Source organism: Gorilla gorilla, chromosome 1 (genome assembly GCF_029281585.2).
Source record: "Gorilla gorilla gorilla isolate KB3781 chromosome 1, NHGRI_mGorGor1-v2.1_pri, whole genome shotgun sequence".
In the NCBI taxonomy this organism is placed as follows: domain Eukaryota; kingdom Metazoa; phylum Chordata; class Mammalia; order Primates; family Hominidae; genus Gorilla; species Gorilla gorilla.
Window position 1 is genome coordinate 84,660,836 of NC_073224.2, and position 16,036 is coordinate 84,676,871.

The 16,036-nt window shown below is 38.6% G+C and overlaps 1 protein-coding gene across 13 annotated transcripts in view; it reads right to left on the reverse strand.

The window, feature by feature from the left end:
- Nucleotides 1-16,036, reverse strand: part of DNM3 (dynamin 3) — a 576,940-nt gene that overhangs the window by 326,361 nt on the left and 234,543 nt on the right. For all 13 annotated transcript variants that reach the window (XM_031012314.3, XM_055377773.2, XM_063710835.1 and 10 more), the window contains one exon: nucleotides 10,260-10,330. In XM_031012314.3, coding sequence (XP_030868174.1) covers nucleotides 10,260-10,330 — 71 coding nt within the window. The remainder of the gene's footprint in view (nucleotides 1-10,259; nucleotides 10,331-16,036) is intronic.

The window sequence follows — 16,036 nt, forward strand, 5'->3', positions numbered from 1 at the left end:
CTTATTGATGTTTTTAACAACTTAACCTCATCACTTGGGTATTTAATGGGCATATCATTCTTAATATTTCAAAACTAAACTCCTGAAATCCCCCCTAAAATCTGTTCCACCCACAGTCTTCCTTCCTCCTCTTAACTAGTGGCAATTCTATACCATACATCCAAGTGCTTAGGCCCAAATCTTTGTCTCCTCTTTCTCTCACAACCCATATCCGACCATCAGAAAATGCTGTCGACTACTTTCTTACAATACATTTAACATTTAACCATCTTTTCATCACTTCCATTGGTCCCACCTTGGTCCAAGACACTGCCATCCCTCATCTGGATTACTGTAATCATTTATTCTCTGGTCTCTGCTTCCACACTTGTCTCCCTGAAGTCTATTCTTAACAGACACCAGAGTGATACTTTCAGAAGGACTATGGTACTCTTCTGCTCGAAACCGTGTACTGCATTAACACCATTCCATTTAATGGTAAAAGCCAAAGTCCATACAAGGGTCTACAAGGCCCTACTCAAGCAACCCCCACCGCTGCCTCTTTGACTCATCTCCTCCTACCCTTCACCTTGTTCCCTGAAGAGTTCCAGCCACACTGGCACCTGCTCTTTTTCAAACGCACCCAATACACTCCCATTTAGAGCCTTCAGGCAAGCTAGCTCCCTAGGATGTACTTCCCGCTTTCATCTGCATGGTTCCCAACATCTCTTTCAAGTCTTCATTCAAATACATCTTTTCAGTTAGGACTACTCTGACCACCCTATTTATAACCACATCCCTCCCTTCCTCCAAGACTGTCATCCCCTTTACCCTGTTTGATTTTTCTGTCTGGCATTTCTCACCTTCTGACACACTACACGGTGTATTTATTTTTTGTGTTTGTCTGCCCTTTTCCATTAGACTGTAAGCTCCTAATGAGCAGGGGTTTGTGTCTGTTTTGTTCACTGCTATATCCCCAGGGCCTACAAAGGACATGGCACATGGTTGGTTTCATGAAATATCTGTTCGATGAAAAGCCCAATGAAGTTGATGCCATTATAACCCTCATTTTAGACATAAGCACAGAGGGTTAAAAGCCAGAAAGGACTCCAACAACTTAACAACAGAGCCCACACGTTTCATCACTAGGTTACTCTATCCCTCAAAAGGACAAAGGCTTTCTTTTGGTGGATCCATGTGTATCAATATAAGAAACACAACTCATTTTGGTTATTCTGGGAAGATCAGCAATATTCAGTATTCTTACAGATTGTTTAATAGTTTATGGAAGCTGTTTTGGAGATCAATGAAATAGTCTAAAATAGAGAAAAGGGAGACTAAAGCCCTCAGTCAACTGTTTAAAGTGATGGGATGTTGTGCTGCAGTAACAAGTTAGAAATCAACACCACACTTAGAACAGCTGATCAAAATAAGTTTTTAATAAACTCCTCTGATACATTTAAGCTGCTTTCCTTCACTCAAACTCATGAAAAAACACTGCATTCAACTGAAGGTGGGCAGGGGGTGGGTGGTGAAAGGCCATACTGTATTTGGTTGCTAAAAATATTTTGTGTATATATTTTTTTCCAATTTGTAATTTGCTAATTTCAACTTCTTCCTTCCTTGTTTTTTATTTTTCCAGCTTTCTGTTAAATGGTTAATCCTCTTAATTACCACGAAATTATTTCCTCTTTAACCATTTCTCTGAACAATCTAAATCTACATTATTCAGGTCTTGTAGGTGAGGCTGTGAAAGAGGTGACCAGGATCCAATGTGCCCACACCGCCCTCTGGCTGCCCTCATGCCCTGGCGCACACAGCGTCTTGAGTAGCACTCTCCTAAGGGCTTCGGATCTCCTCCTTACTTTCTTTTTCCACATTAAATGTCACTTTTCCAGCACCCTCCAGGCTTCCTGCTCTTCCAGGAATGCATGAGAAAACTACTATTATAATGAGATCATGACACCTTCATAGGTTATGTTTATCTCTTCCAAGCACCATAATTGTGTTTTAGGAGTAATGTTTTCCCTGAAGCACTGACTAGTGGTGAAAACCTGTGATAGACCCACAGGTGCTTACTTTGAACAAATTATTGCAGACCCTAAAATTATGTATCAGTCCCCTTCAAATCACTTAAGGGAAAAGAAGTTGAACGTAAAGCAAAAGCCGCAAAGATCGTTAATGACTCCTTTGCTACCTTAGGTGAAAAGTTTGATCAAAATGGACTTCAGTCGCTCAGCTATAAAATGTGTATATGTGTGTCATAAAGGAGACAGACAGAAACAGAGACAGAGAGGAGGGCTAGAGGACTAAACAAGTTGTTTCTTAGGTTCCTTTTAGGTCCAATATTCCTGGAGATGCAAAATTACTCTCAGAAGCTTATAAGCTACACTAGATAAAGACAATGTCCATTGACAGTTTCCATCTGTGAAATAATGCATATTTAGGATCTACCACTTGTAAGAATATGCCAAAGGAAAAGTAGATTTACTTTATAAGCCAATCTCAAATATTAGAGTTAGAAAAAACACTAAGTTGCCTCTATTTTCCACCTAAAGAATAATCTTTTTGCAGCAATTGGCCCCATAAACTTAAACATTCTGTTGCTAATGATGTACTTAGCTACTTGAAGTTACTTCAAAAGCAACAACAACAAAAAAATCTGCCTGCTTAGAATACATTCTTTCTCATAATTCTTCTGCATAGTAATTGAACTGAGAGTATTTCAAAACATTTATTTAAAAATATGTTCCTTAGAAAACCTGTAAGGACTTGCAAGTTAACTTGAGCCCTTGGACATGTTCTTGGATATAGTTACTTAACCAATTAACTCTGAAATATTATAAAACATACCTATGTATGGTGTTTTAGTTTAACATAAATCAAAACTATAGGGCACGAACTCCGTAGCAGATAAAAATATGAATAAGGTATAGTTCTTGTTATCAAAAGCCTACAATTTATCTGGTACAAGTAATGATATGCATACACAAAACAAAAATAACAAATAAAAATAAAATCTATATTAATAAACATGTGAGGATGTAATAGAAAGCAAAAACAAAGTGCTTCTGTTTTAAATGTGGGATATAATTACCCATATCTTCTTATATGTGCGTGTGTGTGCGCACGCACATTTGTCGTTTGTCATATAAATTCCTACTACACACAAGTCACTGTGGAAGGCTTTGCCAGAACACTAAAACATAGAACCAAATTGGTGTATGCTGAGACATAATGATTCTAAAAGTATCTAACAAGAAGTTTAAACTTTTATAAAAATAAGAGTACATTAGAAGACAATCAGATAACCCCTAATGTTATCTCTTGGCTCAAAACTTTTTTGCACAGTCTCCTATCCTTGTCTATGATGTGTGACCATTTATCAAATAAATCCTATACCTTTGTAATTTCTCTGAATGTTCAGGGACAAGAAATATAATTTCAGATGATATTATCTGAAATGTTTGTAGCAAACTTGAAAAGAAGATAAACTTTAATAAAGGAAAACAAATGACTACGTTCCAAGAGAATAGACTGGTATTAGCAAAGCCAGGAGGTAGAAAGATGAGGCATACGGGGAAGCTGTGGAGAGTAAAACTATTATGGTAGAATTATCCAATCATAGACTGGGGTTTGTAAGTGATCTTAAAAGCCATCTAGTATAATAACTGTACGTTGGGGCCAGTTATGGAGAATTTGGCTGTTACTCTGAAGGCAGCAGAAAACATTCCATGTTTCTGTGCCAGCAAGTGACATGATCAAGGCAATGTTTTAGTACAAATTAGTTCCCTGAAATGCATAATATTGACTCAAGCAGAGAAGACAGGAAGCAGTCAGCCCAGACCCCCTGTCTCTGACTATTGGAATCCTGTCCAGTCTTAAGACTCCAGTCAAGCATCATGCCTGAATTATGCCTTTTTAGAAACCTCCAGTTATCTCTCCTTTTCATGCACTCCCAAAGCCTTGGTCTGTGCCTGTATTTTATAAACAAGATTGTATTATAGTTGGGTTTCCAACAATGCCTGCTCCTTGATAATCAAGAGCATTAATCTTGGTATTTCTACCTCTCTCATCACTGACATTACCTAGCAGAGGGTTTATAGTAGTACCTTAAGAAATATATATGGAATTCTGTTTTGATGCCAGGGTTATTTACAACCAGACTATCAATGATCATCTGTACTAGGAAACCTAAATAATTTGAAGAAGCATATCATAGGCATGTGTTAAAGCAAAAGTATGGTACAGTTAGGGATCCCAAAGTGGTCAGACTGGCTGCAGCATGGAGTAAGGCAGTAGAGTAGAAAGGAATAGTGACAATAGAACAGGCTGAAGAGGTAAACAAGATACAGATTATAGAGAGCCTTGGAAATTACGTTAATAAGTTTAGACTTTATTCTGAAAGTAACAGAGAATCTCAGAAGGAATGAGAAAGAGGATGACAGTGGTACAGAGAGACTGTTGTAGTAACTCAAGTAAGAGAAGACTAACTTTAGTAGTGGCAATGATGATAGAAAGAAATAGATGAATTCAAAAAATATTATGGAGATAGAATCACATGAACTTGGTAAAGATGGATGGAGACAAAGATATGAGGGGAACAAGGAGCAAAGAATAGGACTGGGAGGTGCCATCCACAGAAAGTGGGAACAATATAGAAGTTAAAAATTATAACAGCAGATGAGGAGTTTAGTTTGGGACTAGAAGGTTGAGGCTTCTCTAGGATATATAAGTAGAGATGTCCAGTAGACATCTGAATATGGTACATAGTCCAGTGAAAAGTCTTGAAATGAAGATCTAGATTTGGAGTCATCAGATAAAGTTGGCAACTAAAACCATTGGAGTGGGTAAGATCCGTTAGGAATAATGCAGTGAGTGAGAAAAGAAGGGGGTCTAGGTTGGAAAATTGATTAAAGAATAGTTCTTAAGCCATGATCAGAAGATGAAGAGCTCCTAAAGACTGAGAAGTGGCTAGAGTGAAAAGAGGAAGACCAGGAGAGAGTGGAAGGTTATTGAAGCAAAGGAACAGATCTCTTCAACAAGGAGTGATTAACGGTGGTGTCAAATGAAAGGCTCAGAATTGTCCATTGGATTAACTGTTTTGTCCTGGACAAAAGCAGTCTCAGTGGAGTGGAGTGGTAGAAACTAGATTGCAGTGGGCCGAAAAGTGAAAGGAAGATGAAAAAGAAGAATGGAACACAGACTAAGGCCACTCAAAGAGGGCTCAGATGCATTAAGGAAATGGAGAGTCCCTTTGAGATGTAGATTCCATAGCAAATATCAGAGTGTGCCTCTACCTCTACCCACATTTCAACTGCTCAACAGCCACATACAGGTAGTAGCTTCTGTATTGAACAGCACAGATTATAAGATAGTTCCATCATCTCAGAAACTTCTATTGTGCAACAGTGCTATAGAGTAAAGAAGCTCTTTTAGACTTGTTTAGTAGCAATTAAGAGGCTTCCTTCCTCTTTCTCTTAGTAGCTACCACCATAGGTCACCACTAAGCTGTCAATAAAGTAGGACCCACAGTGAAGGTCCCAGAGCCATCAGCCGGAGTCACTATACTGTAGGGCTGTGCCGTCCAATGCAGTAGCTGGTAGCCAGATTAAAACTTTAATTAGATTGAATTAAATTAAAAATTTATTGCCTTCATTGCACTACCCACATTTCAACTGCTCAATAGCCACATACAGCTAGTGGCTTCTGTATTGAACAGCATAGATTATACAATAGTTCCATCATCTCAGAAAGTTCTATTGTGCAATGGTGCTACAGAGTAAAGCTCTTTTAAACTGTTCTTTTATATTATCCAAGAAAGATTATGAACACTTCACAAGAGTCCCAAGAGTGTAACTTATCACAGGTTACACTGTGATAGTCCAGGCTCCGTCCAATCAGACTGAAGCCAAAGGGAGAAAAAACAATGTCCGTTTCTCCTCCAGGATCTTTAGTGAAGGCTCAGGCTATTATGCAAGAAAATCTTACAGAACTTGGGAGTCTGCAAAAGAAGAATCACTTACCTCCTAAGATTCATGTTAAGGATGAAGATGAAGTTTAAAATAACATATTTGAGGATGAAAGAGAAAACTGGAAGTCTGCTTATTTTTAAAACGGTGCTTGGAACATTGGAATTTACAACTTATTTGAACAGGATATGTGAATGATATCCTTTCAAGTTGCTCAATCCTGTATTTCTACTTGACAACAATCTCAGTAAGCAACCAAGCATTTAATTCCTAAATTTGCATATAAGTCAAAAAAAGGATCTTTTTATACTCTAATACCTAAATTTTGATTCCACAAGAGAGAGAACATTCTCATGTAAGATTAGGAACTAGAAACATTATTACAATAGAATATAAGTATGCATTAGGGAAAAATAAACTAAGAATGTAAAGGGAAAGACTAAGATTGCTCTGGAATTTAGTGGCAAGGTTGAAATGCACTGCCTTCAGTAAAATGGCAATAGAGGCATTCCAGAGGATCAGGAAAAAGATATAACAAATCTTAAGACCCATAGAATTTTCATGGTGCTCAAATAACAAGAACTGAAATCTGCACACTGTATCATTTCAACTGTGAGAAAACAGGTGTTGAGACCTACTGAGCAGATTGAAAAACAAACAGACCTTGGTCTGCTGCTTGCGGTGTATAGAGATATCACTCTAACGGCACATATCTATAGTCCCTCTTTCTCTTTAACCATTGGACTGCATAAATCCTAGTAACTCAGAAAGCAAATTGTGTCATGGAACAAATGAAGAAGAGCAGAGGAGTTTGAAATTTCACTTCCCAAGGCATTCCACTAACAAAATTGCCTTTTTGTTCAAAAGAGGATTACTGAGGACGAGGGGAAGTAAATGAAGGAACAATTGGGCCAGTTCTTATTTTCTTAAATAGCAAAGACTAGCTATATTATGTAAAAATATATGTAATTTAGGGGGTTTTTTTCTAAAGAAGAGAATGACAAATTAAAACCCTTAAGTCACAAGGAAATTTGACGTTTTCTTCTGAAATGCTGAACTTTCAGGCTCAGAAACTATATTATAGTTGAAAGAACATTTAGAAGCCAGGAAATTCCAAAGCAAGCATAGAGCAGTGCTTATTTGGACACATTACACACGGTACATATTTTACAGGCCATGTCTAACAAATAACTAGAAGATGGAAAAAAAGTGTCACATATTAAACATGACAGTATAAATTCTATAACAGAAAGAAGAATTTTGAGATGTCCTGAATGCTACTCTGAAACTAAATATGTTATTAATCCAATTTTAGCAATTCGTTTTCATTTTTTAAAAAATTAGAACAAAAAGTCATCCAAGTTGAAAAAAATTACATGTGTAAAGTACTATGTACATCACCATCCTATAAATCTGGGAGGCAGTTCCTTCTCTTTTGGCAACTCTCTAAAAATCTCATGAAACAAATGCTTGTTTTCTTCAACCCCAGACCTTAATTTTCTGTCTTTGGAACTTAAAAATACTTACATAATTGTCTTCAAATATGGCTTGACTTTTCTCCTTGATGGAAACACCATTCTTGCCAACTTTAAAATTTATAGCTACAACCATATTTTTTTAATTTTTAAAAGCACAAAAAATACCACAACTCCTCAAAGTGATTTTGAAATGAACATTTCTTCATCTTCATAATCACCCCACGTCACCCCATGTCAATTCCAAGTCGACATACAAATGGAAAGGACATTTATCTCTGAGTCTTGGGGCAAAATATCACATTTAGAGATAATGATATTAGCAGCTAAAAAATATTCCAGTGACAATCATACTTAAGTCATTATAACTACATCATGAAGTAAAATGGTACATCTAGTAATCAAATGTGAGTGTATGTGTGTGTATGTGTGCACGCGTGCAGGTATGCGGAGAGAGTGAGAGACAGGGAGGATCTCTCACATTTATAGACTACACCATAGTTTTTTTTAAAGGATTTCCACATAACTTGATTAATTTGATCTTCTGACAATCCTGAAAGGTATACAAGACAAGGATTATTATTCCATTTGATACATCGGTAAACAGATAGAGAAAGGCTGAGCGCCTTGCCAAAACCCAAAGCTCATCAGTGGCATATCCTGGAAAAACAACCTGGATTGTTGACTCCCAGATCAGTCCTTTAAAGAAGGTTTAAGTGTGCAATTTAAATTAGATGAGAAATGTGTAGAGTTGCTGGCTTTCTAAAGCAGTTTTACCTATGCTTCTTTTTTTCTCCCCAGTATCATAAAGATTCATAGTCTATCTCACTGCTGGAAAAATAGGACCAGACACCTGGATTACAGAGAGACTACGTCACAAGATTGTGTTTGAAAGTCTTAAATTTGAAAAATCACCTGCCCTTGAAAACCTATAAATCAATATAATCAATATAAAACCATAGTCCAACAGCTTCTAAGGCAGTAAATATGGAAATTTATTGGAAAAGAAACTCTAGCTCATTTATCATAGAAAAAAAGTTTCAAGAAGATTATAAAGGTGAAATTTAAATTGAAGCACGGGTTATATAATAAGTTTAAATTTGAACCTTTCTAAATGGATTATGACTTTTTCTACATTTTCCCCCTCTAATTGTGGTACCACAACAAGGCAGCATCCTTTTCACTTTTAAGTTATTGTGTCAAGTTTACATTGACATCTGCTACATTTTTGTAAGAACCTAACTGGCATTTGTAGTCCATGAAAATCAACATTAAAGGCAGCATTCCTATTATTTTAAATGTCTCAAGGATTTGTTTGTCTTTTAAATTCCTCAGAGAAGCAGTGAGGAAAATGAAGAATGTGTCAGTTTAAATTTTTACTTGTGTGTCTCTATACTTTTCAATTATTTGGCAAGCTCCTAAAAGGCAAAAAAGTTTTTTTCTTTTTCTACATTCCCCCCCACCCACTATAGAAACTAGAGTAGAGCTTGGCACAGGCTCCCTAGAGTTCACTGACTGTGGAGGAAACCTGGAAAAAATTTCCGGACCTAGGGATAAGGATGTATGTTACAGTTTAGGTGAGTCTGCAGAAGGAAATGAACAGAACACATGGTGAGAGTCTTGGGGCTAAAAGAGAGGAGGGCAAGTCTGTGTGAAATGCCTGTGCAGCAAATACCTATCAAGAAGTAGGTGTGGGCAGGGTGGCTGCAAAGACAACTAGACTAGGGCACATATTTATCGTTGGGTTCTAACAAGAATACACGTATGCCACAGACAGAAAATGGTGGAAGAAATCTTATCTACCCTTCACTAGTGATAGTCATTGGATGCAAAAGATATTTACACAATTGGCTAGGACATCACAACCACAGCCACGTTTAGGATGAGATAATTTTCAGTTGGATAATTGGGACTGTTCTCCCTAAAACATGCCTGTAAATTCCTCAGGCCACTGTTTAGTTTAGGTCACAGGGTCTGCATATCCATTTCTTCTAAGTTAGAATGTAATAAAATAAATTAATTTGACATTCTGTCATTTTTTTATTTGTCTCTGTTCTTGAATACTCAGTTTAAGTAAAAGTACATAGGCTCTTTTGTCTTACATTTTACATAAAATAGGCTATATTTTATATACTTGAAGTTGGAACCACTTAAATGCAAAAATATATTTTAGAGGTGATATCAAGATTATTTAAATCAAAAACTGGTTTCACTAATGGGCAGGAAAACATAGTGCATTCAAGGTCTTCAAAATGTCACACAGTGAATAATCCTGAGTAACTAACCATAACGTTTGCATGATAACGTATATGAAAAATGGCAATATTTGTATACACACTTTACAGAAAATAAAATGTTCACCCCGACAGACTACATCTAATTTCGCAAAGGAAAGTTTAAAAAAAAAAAACAGGCCTCTAGATTCTGACTTAGAAAAGTTGAAACAGCTTTCATCCTGTAAATTACATGTGGTATTTCAAATTGATGTGAAAAACTGTTCCCCTCAAAATTTTAAACATGCATTAATTACTGTTTTTCTATAGGAGTTCAAGTACAAACTGCAGAACATCATCCAAAAATGATGAGATGATAAGTATGTAAGACATACATGACTTCATATGCTGCATAATAGAGCCAACTACTTTACTGAGAGAATAGTAAATATCCCTGCCCTACGACCATGGAGCTCAGACTTCCTAAGTAGGTACACTGAGAGTTAATCCTGGCACAGATTGTATTCTCAAAGGTGGTGAAACTGTAGTAAAAATTCACAATGTGTGTTTGAGACTAATCAACAGGAGGAATGCATGTGGCCATCAAGTGTTTCACGTACTTTGCGAAGCCAATGAAGTCTTCATGGTTGGTGTTGATGTAAGAGACTTGAATGTCAATCAATAGCAATACCTATAAGTCAAAGAGAAACACTTCAGTGAAAACCCATCTAAAAATTCTCAAACATTAAATTCAGTAATTGCCCACAAATTAATTACCTTCATATAATTTTTTAAAGGATACTTCAATTAGCATGAAAAGTAATCTTAACTTTTCTTTATTAGACTCATAATTTTGCACTCTAAATTCATAAGTTAAAAATCTACTAGAAAAGTAAATCTGAGCAGCACATGAAGAGAATAGCATTATAACTTATAAGCATACACTATTTGCTACCTTAATACAGAATCTAGAATTATTTGATTTCTCTAAAATGTAGGCGACAAGCACAAATAAGATGTGTGGCAGGAGGTCCCATGAGGGGTTGCTCTGAGCTTACTGTTCCTGTAGACATCATATATTAGCCACAAATTAGTAATTCACCTCTTTTTTTCTCTCTCCTCTTCTATCTTTAGCAGCTTAAAGAACCATCTCAAGACACTTTACACATTTCAGGAGAAGCATTTGATCAGCCAACTCAAAAAGTCAATATACAAATAAATCATTGAATCCAAACATCAATCAGAAGCTGGGCATGGTGGTGTGTGCCTATAGTCCCAGCTACTCTGGAGGCTGAGGTGAGAGAATCTCTTGAGCCCAGGAGTTCAAAGCTGCAGTGAGTCATCATCAGGCCTGTGAATAGCCACTGCACTTCAGTCTGGGCAACATAGCAAGACCCCATCTCTTAATAATAATAATAATAGGTGGTGGCTGGTAAGATGGCTAAATAGGAACAGCTCCAGTATGCAGCTCCCAGTGAGATCAACACAGAAGCAGGTGATTTCTGCATTTCCAACTGTGGTACCTGGCTCATCTCACTGGGACTGGTTAGACAGTGGGTGCAGCCCATGGAGGGTGAGCTGAAGCAGGGTGGGGCATTGCCTCACCCAGGAAGCCTATGGGGTCAGGGAACTCCCTCCCCTAGCCAAGGGAAGCCATGACTGACTGTGCCATGAGGAATGGTGCATTCTGGCCCAGATACTACGCTTTTCCCATGGTCTTCGCAACCTGCAGACCAGGAGATTCCCTTGGGTGCCTACACCACAAGGGCCCAGGGTTTCAAGCACAAAACTGGGGGGCTGTTTGGGCAGACACTGAGCTAGATGCAGAAGTTCTTTTTCCATACCCCAGTGGCACCTGGAATGCCAGCAAAACAGAACCATTCACTCCCCTGGAAAGGGGGCTGAAGCCAGGGAGCCAAGTGGTCTAGGTCAGCGGATCCCACCCCCATGAAGCCCAGCAAGCTAAGATCTGCTGTCTTGAAATTCTCACTGCCAGCACAGCAGTCTGAAGTTGGCCTGGGATGCTCTAGCTTGGTTGGGGGAGGGGCGTCCGCCATTACTGAGGCTTTAGTAGGCAGTTTTCCCCTCACAGTGTAAGCAAAGCTGCCAAGGAAGTTTGACCTGGGAGGACTCCACTACAGCTCAAGAAAGCTGCTGTAGTCAGACTGCCTCCCTAGGTTCCTCCTCTCTGGGCAGGGCATCTCTGAAAGAAAGGCAGCAGCCCCAGTCAGGGGCTTATAGATAAAACTCCCATCTTCCTGGGACAGAGCACCTGGGGGAAGGGGCAGCTGTGGATGCAACTTCAGCAGACTTAAATGTTCCTGCCTGCCAGCTCTGAAGAGAATGACGGATCTCCCAGCACAGTGCTCGAGCTCTGCTAAAGGACAGACTGCCTCCTCAAGTGGGTCCCTGACTTCCGTGCCTCCTGACTGGGAGACACCTTCCAGCAGGGATCAACAGACACCTCATACAGGAGACCCCCGGCTGGCATCTGGTGGGTGCCCCTCTGGGACAAAGCTTCCAGAGGAAGGAACAGGCAGCAATCTTTGCTGTTCTGCAGCCTCTGCTGGTGACACCCAGGCAAACAGGGTCTGGAGTGGAACTCTAGAAAACTCCAGCAGACCTGCAGCAGAGGGGCCTGACTGTTAGAAGGAAAACTAACAAACAGAAAGGAACAGCATCAGCATCAAAAAAAGGGTGTCCACACAGAAACCCCATCTGAAGCTTACCAACATCAAAGACCAAAGGTAGATAAATCCACAAAGATGAGGAAAAAACAGTGCAAAAAGGCTGAAAATTCCAAAAACCAGAACACCTCTTCTCTTCGAAAGGATTGCAACTCCTTGCCAGCAAGGAAGCAAAATTGGACAAAGAATGAGTATAATTAATTGACAGAAGTAGGCTTCACAAGGTGGGTAATAACAAACTCCTCCAAGCTAAAGGAGCATGTTCTAACCCAATGCAAGGAAGCTAAGAACCTTGAAAAAATGTTAGAGAAATTGCTAACTAGAATAACCAGTTTAGAGAAGAATATAAATGACCTGATGGAGCTGAGAAACACAGCACAAGAACTTTGTGAAGCATACACAAGTATCGATAGGCAAATCGATCAAGCAGAAAAAAGCATATCAGAGATTGAAGATCAACTTAATGTAGTAAAGTGTAAAGACAAGATTACAGAAAAAAGAATGAAAAGGAAAGAACAAAGCCTCCAAGAAATATGGGACTATGTGAAAAGACCAAACTTATGTTTGATTGGAGTACCTGAAAGTGACGGGGAGAATGGAATGAAGTTGGAAAACACTCTTCAGGATATTATCCAGGAGAACTACTCCAACCTAGCAAGACAGGCCAACATTCAAATTCAGGAAATACAGAAAACACCACAAAGATACTCCTCAAGAAGAGCAACCCCAAGACACATAATCATCAGAATCACCAATGTTGAAATGAAGGAAAAAATGTTAAGGGCAGCAAGAGAGAAAGGCCAGGTTACCCACAAAGGGAAGCCCATCAGACTAACAGCGGATATATCTGCAGAAACACTACAGGCCAGAAGAGAGTGAGAGCCAATATTCAACATTCTTAAAGAAATTTCAACCCAGAGTTTCATGTCCAGCTAAACTAAGCTTCATAAGTGAAGGAAAAATAAACTCTTTTACAGACTAGCAAATGCTGAGTGATTTTGTCACCACCAGGTCTGCCTTACAAGAGCTCCTGAAGGAAGCACTAAATATGGAAAAGAAAAACCAGTACCAGCCACTGCAAAAACATACCAAACGGTAAAAAAAATCGACACTATAAAGAAACTGCATCAACTAATGGGCAAAATAACCAGCTAGCATCATAATGACAGGATCAAATTCACACATAACAATATTAACCTGAATTGTAAATGGGCTAAATGCCCCAATTAAAAGACACAGACTGGCAAATTGAATAAAGAGTCAAGACCTATCAGTGTGCTGTAATTCGGGAGACCCGTCTCATGTGCAAAGACACACATAGGCTCAAAATAAAGGGATGGAGGAAGATTTACCAAGCAAATGGAAAGAAAAAAAAAAAAAGCAGGGTTGCAATCCTAGTCGCTGATAAAACCTACTTTAAACCAACAAAGACCCAGCCAGGTGCGGTGGCTCACGCCTGTAATCCCAGCACTTTGGGAGGCCAAGGCGAGCAGATCACAAGGTGAGGAGATAGAGAACATCCTGGCTAATATAATGAAACCCTATCTCTACTAAAAATACAAAAAATTAGCTGGGTGTGGTGGCAGGTGCCTGTAGTCCCAGCTACCCAGGAGGCTGAGGCAGGAGAATGGCGTGAACCCAGGAGGTGGAGCTTGCAGTGAGCTGAGATCGCACCACTGCACTGCAGCCTGGGTGACAGAGCGAGACTCCATCTAAAAAAACAATAACAACAAAAACCAACAAAGACCCAAAAAGACAAAGAAGGTAATTACATAATGGCAAAGGGATCAATGCAACAAGAAGAGCTAACTATCCTAAATATATATGCACCCAATACAGGAGCACCCAGATTCATAGAGCAAGTTCTTAGAAACCTACAAAGAGATCTAGACTTCCACACAATAATACTGGGAGACTTTAACACCCCACTGTCAATATTAGACAGATCAACGAGACAGAAGGTTAACAAGGATATACAGGACTTGAACTCAGCTCTGCACCAAGCAGACCTAATAGACATCTACAGAACTCTCCACCCCAAATCAACAGAATACACATTCTTCTCAGCACCATATCACACTTATTCCAAAATTGACCACATAAATACACTCCTCAGCAAATGCAAAAGAACGGAAATCATAACAAACAGTCTCTCAGACCACAGTGCAATCAAATTAGAACTCAGGATTAAGAAACTCAAAAGCGCACAACTACATGGAAACTGAACAACCTGCTCCTGAATGACCACTGAGTAAATAATGAAATTAAGGCAGAAATAAATAAGTTCTTTGAAACCAATGAGAGCAAAGACACAATGTACCAGAATCTCTGGGACACAGTTAAAGCAGTGTTTACAGGGAAATTTATAGCACTAAATGCCCACAGGAGAAAGCAGGAAAGATCTAAAATCGACACCCTAACATCACAATTAAAAGAACAAGAGAAGCAAGAGCAAACGCAAAAGGTAACAGAAGACAAGAAATAAAAAAGATCAGATCAGAACTGAAGGAGACAGAGACACAAAAACCCCTTCAAAAAATCAATGAATCCAGGAGCTGTTTTTTTTTGAAAAGATTAACAAAATAGATAGACTGCTAGCCAGATTAATAAAGAAGAAAAGAGAGAAGAATCAAATAGAAACAATAAAAAATGATAAAGGGGATATCACCTTTGATGGCAAAGAAATACAAACTACCATCAGAGAATACTATAAACACCTCTATGCAAATAAACTAGAAAATCTAGAAAAAATGGATAAATTCCTGGATACATACACCCTCCCAAAACTAAACCAGGAAGAAGTTGAATCCCTGAATAGACCAATAACAAGTTCTGAAATTGAGGCAGTCATTAATAGCCTACCAACCAAAAAAAGCCCAGGACCAGATGGATTCACAGCTGAATTCTGTGATAGGTACAAAGAGGAGCTGGTACTATTCCTTCTGAAACTATTACAATCAATAGAAAAAGAGGGACTCCTCCCTAACTCATTTTATGATGCCAACGTCATCCTAATACCAAAACCTGGCAGAGACACTCACAAAAAAGAAAATTTCAGGCCAATATCCTGATGAACATCAATGTGAAAATCCTCAATAAAATACTGGCAAACTGAATCCGGCAGCACATCAAAAAGCTTATCCACCATGATCAAGTCGGCTTCATCCCTGAGACTCAAGGCTGGTTCAACATATGCAAATCAATAAATGTAATCCATCACATAAACAGAACCAATGACGTAAACCACATGATTATCTCAATAGATGGAGAAAAAGCCTTCAATAAAATTCAATATCCCTTCATGCTAAAAACTCTCAATAAACTAGGTATTGATGGAATGTATCTCAAAATAATAAGAGCTATTTATGACAAACTCATGGCCAATATCATACTGAATGGGCAAAAGCTGGAAGCATTCCCTTTGAAAACTGGCACAAGACGAGGATTCCCTCTCTCACCATTCCTGTTCAACATAGTATTGGAAGTTTTGGCCAGGGCAATCAGGCAAGAGAAAGAAATAAAGGATATTCAAATAAAAAGAGAGGAAGTTAAATTGTCTCTCTTTGCAGATGACATGATTGTATATTTAGAAAACCCCATCGTCTCAGCTTGAAATCTCCTTAAGCTGATAAGCAACTTCAGCAAAGTCTCAGGATACAAAAATCAATGTGCAAAAATCACAAGCATTCCTATACACCAATAAGAGACAA